The following is a 14,958-nucleotide window of genomic DNA, read 5'->3' as shown; positions in this document are numbered from 1 at the left end:
CTGACCACACGTGATCAGCTCTGCTGGGCAGGCCATATTGTCCACATGCCAGACACAAGACTCCCAAAGCAAGCACTCTACTTGGAACTCCTTCACAGCAAATGAGCCAAAGGTGGGCAGAGGAAACGTTACAAGGACACGCTCAAAGTGCAACATCCCCATCGACACCCAGAAGTCCCTGGCCAAAGACCGTCCTACGTGGAGGAAGTGCATACGGGAGGGTGCTGAGCACCTTGAATCTCATCGCCAAGAGCATGCAGAAATCAAGTGCAGGCAGCGGAAAGATTGTGCGGCAAATCTGTCCCACCCTCCCTTACCCTCAATGACGATCTGTCCCACCTGTGACAGGGACTGTGGCTCTCTTATTGGACTGTTCAGCCACCTAAGGAATCATTTTAAGAGTGTAAGCAAGACTTCCTCGATTCCGAGGGACTGCCTATGATGATGACAACATCAAGGTTGTGAACAGTCTGGTTCAGCCTCAGACAGTTTCCAGGGAGAAGGATGGAGTCGGTGGCTAGGGAATGGAGTTTGTGATGGGGACCAAATACAATTGCTTCAGTCTTCACCTGCATAATGGATGGTAATCAGAAACACAGATTTAATGGAATTGTCAAAGAGCAGAGATGAGATGAGATTTTTTTTAACAATGGTCTGGAATGCACTGGCTGAAAGTATAGTGGAAGCAAAATCTATATCAACTTTCAAAAGGGAATTAGATAAATGCTTGAAGGGTAGTAAATTGCAGGGCTATGGGGAAGAGCAAGGGAGTGGGACTAAGTGGATAGTTCTTTCAAAGAGTTAGCACAGACATGGTGTGTCAAATGGCCTCTTTCCACACTGCAAGATTGTATGCTACTATGATGTACCAAAGTAGAATACATTCAAAGTCATGTTTAAATTGTACAGTATTCTCGTAAGGCTATACCTCAAGTATTGTGTTCCGTTCTAATCACTCAGACATTCAAGCCCTAAAGGCAATTCAAAGAAGAGCAAAAATGCAGGACTCTGATATCACAGGGACCTGGAGAACTGTGGAGAAACATGGAGCATTTTAACCCTGAAAGTGAGCGGTCTTAAATGGAGTGCTTCTAAACAGAATGTTAAACTTGGGGATTGTAGAGAGTGGAAGTCTCTGGTAAGTATTAGCTGCAAACTGGAATTAAGTTTAACATTTTGAATTTAATTTAGAATTTTAAAACCTGCAGTTAACAGCAACTGGCAGTCAGTGGCAGTTAACTGTTAGTCAGCTGTGTTTGTCTTGAATATGTGGTAATTACTGTGAGAAGGGAGTTGAGTCAGCACTTGTAACATAGGTGTAAAAGTTGTATAAAAGTAAGAAGTGTCTGCTGATGTGCAGAGTGGTCTTAAAAGGAGTGCTTCTAAGCTGAGTGTTAAAGTTGGGAATTTAGAGAGAGAGTGGGAATTCGGTGCAGAGTGGGAAGGAAGTGCTGCATTTTGCCTCCAATACATGTAGTGCTTGGTGTTAGATAATTATTTTGTTTAATCCACTGATAACTAAAACTAGATCTAGTTATTATATATGTAAACTTGTATATACTCTGTACAGCCACCAGAGGGCTCATCCCCTGGAGTCCCAAGGGATCCCATAATCCCTTGGGAGCACAGGTATTTAAGGAGGCCTCACAGGTTGGAGAGGCACTCTGGAGACCTGCAATAAAAGACCAAGGTCACACATTACTTTGAGCTCACAGTATTCAGTCTGACTCTTTCATAATACATAACACTAGTAATTTGTGAAAAACTAAACTATAAGCCAAGTGGATTAAATACATAGGGCTAGAATTTACAGTGGTTCATTGCCCCGGTTTCTTGGCAGTATGGGCCTTTTTGGTCGATAACCAGGTCGGTGAGAAATTGCCCAGCTGAGTTACGCCAGTGGTTTTGAAGTACTGCTGGGGAGTAGACTGCCGGCATGCATCATCCACAGATCGCCATGGCGTGATATTTGGCTTAGTGGTGACCTGTAGGCAAATATTTTTAAAATACTCATGAGAATCAGCAGAGCTGGGCGGTAAGTGAGTAGCTCTGCAAGAAAAAAGGTAATTGTTGTTTTACTAATTATTTTTAAATTCTTGGTGAATTAAGTTGAAAGGGTCTTGAGAATGTTATGTTGATTTTTTTGTGTTACGTTTTTTGAAAAAATATTTAGTGTTTTTCTCCTAGGACCAACCCGCAGCCTCAGGGTAAATTTTTAGTAAATTTATGAATTATAGCCCATTTTCTTTATGAATCGCCCAATCTAGCCAAAATCCACCTTTTCGCCGAGAATCTGGGTGCATCGCCCATTTTTTTTTCGTTGGGCGAATTTTTTTCTTTTCTTGAGGGAAGGTTATCGGTCATAATCTTGGGAATCTTAGTAGTCTTTTGGGCGGCAATCAGGCACTGGCGGATTGTTTGGGAATTCTAGCCCATAACCTTTACTTACTTAATTAATTAAAACAAGGTTTTATAAGGATGGCTATCCAGGTAGTATGCCGCAACTGCAGCATGTGGGAGTTTGTGGAGAGCATCAAGACACCGGATGACCACGTCTGCAATAACTGCCTGCATCTCAAGGAATTGCAGTTCAGAGTTGTTGAGCTGGAATCGGAGGTGCAGATGTTGCAAGGCATCAGGGTTGGGGGGTGGGGGTGAGAAGTTACCTGGAAACTTTGATCGAACAGGCAGTCATAGTCCTTATGATCTGTATCACTACCTAACCTGTTAGTTGTCAGGGACGGAGGGTGTGACTGCAACTCAGGTAGGTAAGACGACCCCAGATGCAGTGCTGGAGGAGTCTCGGCCTTAGCCCTTATCCAACAGGTATCAAGTTCTTGCTGCCTGTGTGGATGAGGACAGAGTCTGCAGGGTGGATGAGCAAAATGACCATGGCACCATGGTGAAGGAGGCCATTCAAGTGTGGGGAGTTGGGGGAGGGGGGGGGGGGGGAGAAGGGAAGTGAAAAGTAAATGTTGTAATGATAGGGGACAGTATAGTCAGGGGAATAGATACAGTTCTCTGCAGCCACGACCGGGAGTTCTGAAGGCTGTGTTGCCTGCCTGCTGCCAGTGTTAATGATATCTCCTCACAGCTGATCAATAATTTGGAGTGTGGGGGGAGGATCCAGTTGTCTAGGTCCATGACTTATGTAGAACTAGGAATGAGGTTCTACTAAGAGTTTGAGGAGCTCGGTACCAAATTAAAAGGCAAAACCTCGAAGGTAATAAATATTTGGATAGTTACCTGAGCCACATGCAAATTGGCATTGGGATAAGCAAATCATGCATGGCTCAGAGTGGTGCAAGAAAGAGTTTGATTCATGGGGCACTGGCACCAGTACTGGGGAAAGATACAGCTGTTCCATTGGGACAAGCTCCACTTAAACTAGGCTGAGACCAGGCTAACTGAAGTTAAGGATAGCGGTTAGGATTTAGAATGCACTGCCTGAAAAAGGGTGGTGGAGGTATACTCAATCATGGCTTTGAAAAGAGAATTGATAGGTACCCAAAGGAAAATAATTTGTAGGACTACGGGGAAAGGATGGGGGAAACAGGGATTAGTTGAAGTGTTCTTGGAGAGCCGTCATGTGCTCAATGGGTCTCCATCTGTGCTGTAACCATTCTATGATTCTGTGATAGTATTAGATTAAGAGCTTATAATCTTGCAAAGAATAGCAGTAAACCTGAGGATTGGGAGAGCTTTAGAAACTAGTTCCTCACTTTTTGTATGCTTTTTGTGTCTTCTACTGTGAAGACACATACAAATTATTTGTTTAAAATCTCTGCCATTTCCTTATTCCCCACCACATTTTTTCCTAGCTCAGCCTCTATGGGGCCAATGCTCACTTTTGCTGTTACTCTTCCTTTTTATATACTTGTAGAAGGTCTGACAATTTACTTTTATATTGCTACTTTACTTTCATATATTTTCATTGGCTGTGGTCCGATGGTAGTGAAAAGCACTATAAAAATCCAAGTCTTTTCTTTTATATTTCTCCCTTTTATCGATTTTTTTTTTTGGGGTCATCCATTGCTGAAGCAGGTGCAAAATTCACAAGAAACCTCCCCCCCCACCCCCGTGTTTGGGTTCATTCGAAAGGAAATTTAATTTGGGACTATCTACCGAAAAGTTTGGAACTCTAAAGTGCTTAGGAAAGAAACTACAAACTTTAATAGAATTTTGGATTTTAAAAGACAAACTCAAGGCTGTGGGCAGACCTAAGGAACTAGCAGGAGACTAATTAAGTGAATCTACCTGGGTGTGAGGACTAAGTTAACCTGTCTGGAAGAATGAGTATTCCAAAATCCTTCCCCCACAAGGAGCATTTACATCACAAAATCACCCGGAGGTAGCTACCCATCAACATGGGTCTGGACAAACATTTCAGCATATATATCACAAAGAGGCCTAATCCAGCCTGTATGCGAAAGACTAAGCACAAAAGGACATTGCAATTACCATCCGGAAACAGTTTTCAAACATCAACTCACCACGAGCCTGCCAAAATATTACAAAGAACCACCAAGCCCGCCAAGATTATACAAAGGATTTTGAACAGCTTTGGCACCAAGATTAGATACACTGAAATCGTAGAATTGGCCCCCGTTTTCAACAGAGGGTATGACATACTTGGCTATACAACCGAGACCACGTTTGTGTCATCACGACAAGGAGAGAAACCAACGCAACAGTTGTAAACTAACTTCGCCAGCCTCGAAGGTCTGAAGTCCTGAAGGAAGGAAGACCACCATTGTGGCAGCAACCGACCACAGTCAACGTGACATCAACGGAAAACCACCGCGATCGACCAAACTCGAACAAAACTCCAATGGGAAAAAAACGAAGAATCAAATTTCCACTCTACAATCTAATCCTGACCAAACAACGGGTAAAACATTGCCTAAAAGACTGTAGAAACCTATTTCTAAACGGGTACTTATCCTATAGATCCAAAACGCGCCTTACCGCATCAGCGGATTCAACCCAACTGAAGATTGCGCAGCAAGAAGTCTTCTCCAACGTTCAGGGTACAGCAAGCAAGACCCTACTGCATCAAGCAAACCCTGAAACCGCGATCTACTATTAACTGTCAAAAGGATTGGTAAGCATAGTCCCTGCCTGCCCTGGAGCCCAACCTAGCTAGACTTCGGTATTGGGAGGTGGGAGGTATAATTTTACTGTAATCCCCTTTGAATATGTAGTGTATGGTTCTTTATTGGAGTGATTATAAGTTTTACCTTGTACCTTTCCTTGTATTGTCCCTTATTAGAACAATTGTAAGTTTGGCCTTGTATTCTCTTACTAGAGTAATGGGCTTGTATTTCCTTGACTGTAATAAAACCAAAGTTTTTTTGCATCAAACCAGTGCCCTTTGCACTTGTCACACCCCCAAAATAAATCCAGAATCTAGAACCCAATGGAGTGGCAGCAATTCGAACCACTCAAGTTGGTCAGAAGGGAACCTGGCCCCCTCAGAGACCACCACCTAACAGAACCAAGGGATTAATGAGTGAGGAACTTAAAGTAATTAAGATCACTAGAGAAAAGATACTAGAGAAACTAATGTGACTAAAAGCCGACAAATCCCCTAGACAAGATAGCCGACATCCCATGGTTCTAAAAGGAGGTGACTGCAGAGATAATGGATCCTTTGGATATGATCTTCCAAAATTCCCTAGATTCTACAACTGTCCCAGTAGATGGAAGGTAGCAAATATAACCCTACTAATCAAGAAAAGAGGGAGAGAGAAAACAGGAAACCACAGGCCAGTTAGCCTGACATCAGTTTTCAGGAAAATGCTGGAATGATTATGAAGTAGTAACAGGGTACTTAGAAAAGCATATGATTTCCAAAAGGCATTCGATAAGGTGCCACCTAAAAGATTGCTATGTAAGATAAGGGTTCATGGAATTGGGGGTAATATGGATAAAGGATGGATAAAAGATTGGTTAATGGACAGAAAACAGATATTAGGGATAGACGGGTCATTTTCAAGTTGGCAGGCTGTAACTAGTGGGGTACCAGAAGGATCAGTGTTAGGGCCTCAGCTATTTACAATCTATATTAATGAATTAGATGAAGGGACCAAGTGCAATGGATCCAAGTTTGCTGATGACACAAAGCTAGGTGGGAAACTAAGCTGTGAGGATGACAGTGTCTGCAAAGTGATAGAAACAGGTTTAGTGAGTGGGCAATAAAGGTGATAGATGGGTATGTGAATAAATGTGAGGTTATTCACTTTGGTAGGAAGAAGAAAAACAGAATATTTTATAAATAGTGAGAAACTTAAATGTTGATGTTCAGAGACATTTGTGTGTCCTTGTATAGGAAACTGAGTTAGCATGCAGGTACAGCAAATAATTAGGGAGGCAAATTCCATGTTGGCCTTCATTGCATGAGTCAGGAAGTCTTGCTACAATTGTACAACATTTTGGTGAGAACACACCTAGAGTACTGTGCACAATTTTGGTCCATCTCAGGAAGGATATACTTGCCTTAAGAGGTGGTGCAATGAAGGTTCACTACATTGATCCATGGGATGTGTGTGTTGTCCTATGAGGAGAGATTGAGTAGATTGGGCCTATCCTGTCTGGAGTTTAGAAGAATGAGAGGTGATCTCATTAAAACATACAAGATTGTGAGGGGGATTGACAGGATGGATGATGAGAGCTTGTTTTCCCTGGCTGGAGAGTCTAGGGGGCATAGTCTCAGGATAAGGGGTCAGCCATTTAAGACTGAGGTGAGGAGGAATTTCTTCATTCAGTGGGTTGTGAGTCTTTGGAATTCTCTACCCCAAAGGGCCTTGGATGCTGAATAATTGAGTATATTCAAGGATGAGAGAGATAGATTTTTGGCCTAAGGAAATCAAAGGATATGGAGATTGGGTGGGAAAGTGGAGTTGAGGTCGAAGATCAAGCATGATCTACTGAATTGGAAAGGTAGAGATCTGGTAAAACAATAGGTTATAAAACTTGCTGCTTCTTAAAGGGCCTACTCCCAATTCTTATGCTCTTATAAAAGTGTAACAGTCAACAGCATGAAAAAGGTAAATTTGCAACACAACTCCAAAGTAAGTGCACGTGTAGGATAATGTTCAAAATAGTTAAAGGAAAATTAAGGTTCAGATAAAAGTTCTTCACACAAAGAGCCCAGAAATGAGGTGATGCAGGACTTGAATGGCTAGGAATTACTTGGAAAGGTAGAGATCTGGTAAAACGATAGGTTATAAAACTTGCTGCTTCTTAAAGGGCCTTTGGCAGCATTGGAGGAATTAAGTAACCTGGGATACAAATATGACAGGAAGATCCAAGAAATGAATGCCAAATTTCATCGAGCTGGACCACGACATCTTCCTAATGAATGGCAGTAATATTGATTAGGAGACAGTTCCTTCTATGCCTCCTTACTGAGACGACATTGAGGGTGCAACATTGTTTTAAATTCCGATGAAAGGGAATCTCCTATTCCTCTGCTGGTGAGTCCAGAAAGCAATGCGGAAATATTCAGAGGGTTCCTCCATCCCATTTTTTGGTAGATATAAAAACCTAATCCCAATTTGAGCTATTGACAGTTATCAGTGCTATGGTTAATAGATACCAAAGCAGAAGACTGACACATAGCAAAATAAACTTTGGGGTATCAATTCAGCACTGACCAGTGAAAGCTCTGGAACTGGGTGATGGGTGATTAAACTATTCACTGGAATATTTCCTGTGTTGATACTAATTAGATATTTCACTTTTTTAATTAAAATGTCTCAGATTTTCCACTGGCAACAGAATACTATGCACAAAAGTGACATTAGTTGTTAGCGTACCAAATAAGAGTACTGTCAAGCAATTCCTGCCCAAATACTATTAATGATTGCACACAGAAATATCCTACCCAAAATAATAGGTTTAGTTGACTTAAGCCATGATGGGGAAAGCCTCACTGAAACAAACTGCTCCTCAGGGAAGTGTCCTCGGCCCAAACATAACATAAGAAATAAGAGTAGGAGTAGGCCATACAGCTCCTCAAGCCTGCTCCACCAGCTAGGTCGGGAGCAGCAGCAGGAGCGGGCAGACCTGAGGGAGGTTGCGGCAGCGGGGTCAAAAGTAAAAGAAAGAAGTAAAAAGAAATCAAAGTGGTATGTCACAGCCAAGAGAGTAAGTGATTGGTGAGTAGTTTTTCTATTTTCTTTATCTTCTTTTTCTCATCAGTAGGAAACTTTTAGCGTTGTTGCCAAATTAAGTTAATTTAATGGTTGAGTCATGGCAGGAGAGCCCAGACCAGTGTCTTGTTCCTCCTGTGCTATGTGGGAAGTCAGGGACACTACTGTGTGTGCGGGAAGCGTATCCAGCTGCAGCTCCCGTCAGACCGCATTGCGGCACCGGAGTTGCGCATGGATTCGCTCTGGAGCATCCGCGATGCTGAGGATGTCGTGAATAGCACATTTAGTGAGTTGGTCACACCGCAGGTAAAGATTACAAAGGCAGATAGGGGAGAGGTGACCATCAGGCAGAGCAGGATTAGGAAGGTAGTGCAGGAGGCCCCTGCGGTCATCTCCCTCCAAAACAGATATATCACTTTGGATACTGTTGGGGGAGATGGCTCTCATCAGGGGAAGGCAGCAGCAGCCAAGTTAATGGCACCAGGGGTGGCTCTGCTGCACAGGAGGGCAGGAAAGAGAGTGGGAGAGCCTTAGTGGTAGGGGATTCTATTTATAAGGAGAATAGATAGGCGTTTCTGCGGCCACAATCGAGACTCCAGGATGGTATGTTGACTCCCTGGTGCAAGGGTCAAGGATGCCTCGGAGCGGTTGCAGGGCATTCTGGAGGGGGAGGGTGAACAGCCAGTTGTTGTGATGCATATAGGTACCAACGATATAGGTAAAAAAATGGGATGAGGTCCTACAAGCTGAATTTAGGGAGCGAGGAGTTAAATTAAAAAGTAGGACCTCAAAAGGTAGTAATCTCAAGATTGCTACCAGTGCCATGTGCTAGTCAGAGTAGAAATAGCAGGATAGTTAAGATAAATATGTGGCTTGAGGAATGGTGCAGAAGGGAGGGATTCAAATTCCTGGGACATTGGAACAGGTTCTGGGGGAGGAGGAACCAGTACAAACCGGATGGTCTGCACCTGGGCAGGACTGGAACCGATGTTCTAGGGGGACTGTTTGCTAGTGCTGTTGGGGAGGGTTTAAACTAATATGTCAGGGGGATGGGAATCTATGCAAGGAGACAGAGGGAAGTAAAATGGGGGCAGAAGCAAAAGGTAGAAAGGAGATAAGGAAAAGTGGAGGGCAGAGAAATCAAAGGCAAAAATCAAAAAGGGCCACATTACAACATAATTCTAAAAGGACAAAGTGTTTAAAAAAAAAACACAAGCCTGAAGGTTCTGTGTCTCAATGCGAGGAGTATTCGTAATAAGGTGGACGAATGAACGACACAGGCAGCAATTAATGAATATGATATAATTGGCATCACAGAGACATGGCTCCAGGATGACCAAGGCTGGGAACTCAACATCCAGGGGTATTCAATATTCAGGAAGGATAGACAGAAAGGAAAAGGAAGTGGTGTAGCATTGCTGGTTAAAGAGTAGATTAACGCAATAGTAAGAAAGGACATTAGCTTGGATGATGTGGAATCTGTAGGTAGAGCTGCGGAACACCAAAGGGCAGAAAACACTAATGGAAGTTGTGTACAGACCACCAAACAGTAGTAGTGAGGCTGGGGATGGCATCAAACAGAAAATTAGGGATGCGTGCAATAAAGGTACAGCAGTGACCATGGGTGACTTTAATCTACATATAGATTAGGCTAACCAAACTGGTAGCATTACGGTGGAGGAGGATTTCCTGGAGTGTATTAGGGATGGTTTTCTAGACTATTATGTCGAGGAATCAACTAGAAAGCTGGCCATCGTAGACTGGGCGTTGAGTAATGAGGGGGGATTAATTAGCAATCTTGTTGTGCGAGGCTCCTTGGGGTAAGAGTGATCATAATATGGTAGAATTCTTCATTAAGGTGGAGAGTGAGACAGTTAATTCCGAGACTAGGGTCCTGAACTTAAAGAAAGGTAACTTCAATGCTATGAGACGTGAATTGGCTAAGATGGACTGGCAAATGATACTTAAAGGGTTGACAGTGGATAGGCAATGACAGACATTTAAAGATCACATGGATGAACTTCAACAATTGTACATCCCTGTCTGGTATAAAAATAAAATGGTTAAGATGGCTCAACCGTGGCTAACAAGGGAAATCCAAGGAAGAGGCATATAAATTGGCCAGAAAAAGCAGCAAACCTAGGGACTGGAAGAAATTTAGAATTCAGCAGAGGAGGACAAAGGATTTAATTAGGAAGGGGAAGAGAGCGTATGAGAGTAAGCTTGCAGGGAACATAAAAACTGACTGCATAAGCTTCTAAAATATATGAGTAGAAAAAAAGTTAAAGACGACAAATGTAGCTCCATTACAGTCAGAATCAGGTGAATTTATAATGGGGAACAAAGAAATGGCAGACGAATTGAACAAATACTTTGGTTCTGTCTTCACTAAGACAATAACCTTCCGGAAATACTAGGGGACCGAGGGTCTAGCGGAGGAGGAACTGAAGCAAATCCTCATTAGTCAAGAAATTGTGTTAGGGAAATTGATGGGATTAAAGGCCGATAAATCCACAGGGCCTGATTGTCTGCATCCCAGAATACTTAAGGGAATGGCACTAGAAATAGTGGATGCATTGGTAGTCATTTTCCAACATTCAATAGACTCTGGATCAGTTCCTATGGATTGGTGGGTAGCTAATCTAACCCCACTTTTTAAAAAAAGGAGGGAAGAGAGAAAACTGGGAATTATAGACTGGTTGGCCTGACATGGGTAGTGGGGAAAATGTTGGAATCAATTATTAAAGATGTAATAGCAGCGCATTTGAAAAGCAGTGACACGATCGGTCTAAGTCAGCATGGATTTATGAAAGGGAAATCATGCTTGACAAATCTTCTAGAATTTTTGTGAGGATTTAACTAGTAGAGTGGACGAGAGAGAACCAGTGGATGTGGTGTATTTGGAATTTCAAAAGGCTTTTGACCAGGTCCCACACAAGAGATTAATGTGCACAATTGAAGCACATGGTATTGGGGGTAATGTATTGACATGGATAGAGAACTGGTTGGCAGACAGGAAGCAAAAAGTAGGAATAAACAGGTCCTTTTCAGAATGGCAGGCAGTGACTAGTGGGATACCGCAGGGTTCAGTGCTGGGACCCCAGCTATTCACAATATACATTAATAATTTGGACAAGAAATTGAAAGTAATATCTCCAAGTTTGCAGATGGCACTAAGCTGCATGGCAGTGAGAGCTGTGGGGAGGATATGAAGAGGCTGCAGGGTGCTTTGGACAGGTTAGGAGAGTAGGCAAATGCATGGCAGATGCAGTATAATGTAGATAATGTAGATAAATGGTGGCAAAAACAGGAAGGCAGATTATTATCTGAATGGTGACAGATTAGGAAAAGGGGAGGAGCAACAAGACCTGGGTGTCATGGTACATCAGACATTGAAAGTTGGCATGCAGGTACAGCAGGCGGTGAAGAATGCAAATGGCATGTTGGCCTTCATAGCAGAAGGATGAGAGTAGAGGGGGAGTCTTGCTGCAGTTGTACAGGGCATTGGTGAGGCCACACCTTGAATACTATGTACAGTTTTGGTCTCCTAATCTGAGGAAGGACATTCTTGCTATTGAGGGAATGCAGCGAAGGTTCACCAGAATGATTCCCAGGATGGCAGGACTGACATGAAGAAAGACTGGATCGACTAGGCTTATATTCACTGGAATTTAGAAGAATGAGAGGAGTTCTCATAGAAACATAAGATTTTGAGGGATTGGACAGGTTAGATGCAGGAAAAATGTTCCCGATGTTGGGGAATTCCAGAACCAGGGGTCACAGTCAAAGGATGAGGGGGTAAGCCATTTAGTACCGAGATGAGGAGAAACTTCTTCACTCAGAATTGTGAACCTGTGAAATTCTCTACCACAAAGTTGTTGAGGCCAGTTCGTTAGATATATTCAAAAGGGATTAGATGTGGCCCTTACGGCTAAAGGGATCAAGGGGTTTGGAGAGAAAGCAGGAATGGGGTACTGAAGTTGCATGATCAGTCATGATCATATTGAATGGTGGTGCAGACTCGAAGGGCCTACTCCTGCACCTAGTTTCTAAGTTTCTAATACGATCATGGCTGATCCTATCATGGACTCAGGTCCACTTCCCTGCCCGTTCTCCATAACCCCTTATTCCCTTATCATTTAAGGAACTGTCTATTTCTGTATAAGAAATTCCTCATCAGTTTTAAATGGGCGGTCCCTTATTCTAAGATTATATCCTCTAGTTCTAGTCACCCCCATCAGTGGAAACATCCTCTCTGCATCCACCTCGTCAAGCCCCCTCATAATCTTATAAGTTTCAATAAGATTATCTCTCAGTCTTCTGAATTCCAATGAGTAGAGGCCCAACTTACTCAACCTTTCCTCATAAGACAACCCCTTCATCTCTGGAAGCAACCTTGTGAACTGTCTCTGAACTGCCTCCAAAACAAGTATAGCCTTTTGTAAATATGGAAACCAAACTGCAAGCAGTATTCCAGGTGTACAACTGTAGCAAGACTTCCCTGATTTTATACTCCATCCCCTTTGCAATAAAGGCCAATCTTCAGCTGCTTCAGAAGTGGGGATGTTCGCTGATGATTGCACAGTGTTCAGTTCCATTCGCAACTACTGATAATGAAGCCAGTTCATGCCCGCATGCAGCAAGACCTGGACAACATTCAGTCTCGGGCTGATAAGTGGCAAGTACATTCATGCCACACAAGTGCCAGGTAATGACCATCTCCAACAAGAGTCTAACCACCTTCCTTTGACATTCAATGGCATTACCATCATCAACATCCTGGGGGTCACCACTGACCAGAAATTTATCTGGACCAGCCACATAAATACTGTGGCTAAAAGAGCAGGCCAAAGGCTGGGAATTCTGGAGTAAATACCTCACCTTCCAACTCACCAAAGCCTTTCCACCACCTACGAGGAACAAATCAGTGGAGTGATGAAATATTCTTCACTTGCCTGAATCAATGCAGCTCCAGCAACACTCAAGCAGCTCAACACCATCTAATCTTCCAGGATAAAGCAGCCCACTTGATCAGCATCCCATCCACCTTAAACATTAATTCCCATCACCACCAACCCAATGTGACTAGTGTGTACCATAAACAAGATGCAGTGCAACAACTCACCAAGGCTTCTTCGGCAGCACCTCCCAAACCCGCAACTTCTACCATCTAGCAGGACAAGGACAGCAGGCACATGGCGACACCACCTCCAAGTTACATACCAACCTGACTTAGAACTATAATTGTTGTTCCTTCATTGTCACTGGGTCAAAATCCTGGAATTCCTTACCAACAGCACTGTCGGAGTACCTTCACCATATGGATGGCAGTGGTTCGAGAAAGAGGCTCACCACCACTTTCTCAAGGGTAATTAAGGTTGGACAATAAATGCAGGTCTGTTCCACATATGAATAATTAAAATGGAAACAGTTACTGAAAGCACAAATGAATTACTGTCATATAAACAGTACCAAATATATTTCTAAAAATCGGGAGCTGATGAAAAATGCTTTCTTTTATACTTGCAATAGGTATGCCAAGTTTCTGTGCTGCAAAATTGTGATAAATCAAAACATCTTCCCTTATGAATATTAAAATCATTGAGTGCCTCAACTTCTGAAAGGCAAGTACAGATGTCAGAGGCAATTCAGCTCATCTTTCCGTAGAAACTTACAATTTCCTTCTCTGCTCTATTGCAACATCAAATTACTTCTTCAATGTTTGTCTCCACCTGATCCCTATGAAATTCTGATATTTAATCATATTGCTCATACCTCATTTGGGACCAGGTCCGTGGTCTTCAGTTGAGCTTCTACAGGAGGCCAGACCAATTTCTGTAATTCAAGCATTTGTATAATAGGTTGAGATTTGCAGTTATATTAATTGAGGTGCAATCTATTGAATTCTCATCTCCCTTCACCACACCAATATAGCTTATTGAGAACCATGTGAAAATCTTGAAAACTTGCCAGCACTTTCTCCTCGCCATACACCAACTTGGTAGTGTTCAGGATATCAAATGCAGAGTCAAAATATATTTTCACTTTCTTTCCTTTCTTTTTACTGACTGAGAGTAGTCCTTTCAGGTTTATAATGAGAATTGTAGTTGTATTAACTTCTGTCAATTTGAGAGGACACATTTTAGGAATGGGCATTCAAAAGTCCATGCAACTTTCAATGAAAACACTAGTCTATATCCAGATATTAGCATAATCTTCCCATATAAGCGTACAACTAAAGTAAGTTGTATTAGGATCAACTTCAGAGACTGGGGGATATTTCCTCCTTACATGAAAAAATACAATTGGGATCTCTCTTTATTGTCTTTTTCTAAACTTATATCTCCCACAGTGAATGACAAGATGGCTTTTGAGAAGATGCTGGGCTAAGAAGCCTTAATGAATTCAGCTAAAATGTGTTATGCTGAAGGTAATAATTTCCTCCCCTCCGTGGACACCAAATCTTACTTTAGTCAAGGTTCCTGAAATGACAAAACATTCATACTGAAAAACATGCTTGTGAATACGTTAAAGTATTTTACTTGATTACTGCTAATTGGTTAATGGCTAAAATGGTGTGCAAAGAGAAGAAAATGCCAAACACCAGCACCATAGAAATACGAGCAATATTGTATAGAGGGGAGCTGCTATTTTAGTCAGCTTGACAAATCAGAATTAGTGCATCAGGCTAGCAGAAGAAAACAAACCCAACCAATAATGAGCTTTCTAACAGGACATTTCATGGTAATGGACAGCAGCATCCAATCATGTCCTGGATGGAGAGCAGGGGAAGGTCTGGCAC

The 14,958-nt window shown here is 42.5% G+C and overlaps 1 protein-coding gene across 2 annotated transcripts in view; it reads right to left on the bottom strand.

The window, feature by feature from the left end:
• The window catches only part of LOC139263827 (synaptonemal complex protein 2-like), a 288,907-nt gene that overhangs the window by 240,782 nt on the left and 33,167 nt on the right, over positions 1-14,958 (bottom strand). For both annotated transcript variants that reach the window (XM_070879880.1, XM_070879881.1), the window contains exon 3: positions 13,932-13,991. In XM_070879880.1, the coding sequence (XP_070735981.1) occupies positions 13,932-13,991 (60 nt within the window). The remainder of the gene's footprint in view (positions 1-13,931; positions 13,992-14,958) is intronic.

Source organism: Pristiophorus japonicus, chromosome 5 (genome assembly GCF_044704955.1).
Source record: "Pristiophorus japonicus isolate sPriJap1 chromosome 5, sPriJap1.hap1, whole genome shotgun sequence".
Classification (NCBI taxonomy): domain Eukaryota; kingdom Metazoa; phylum Chordata; class Chondrichthyes; family Pristiophoridae; genus Pristiophorus; species Pristiophorus japonicus.
This window is presented reverse-complemented; position numbering and strand designations above follow the sequence as displayed.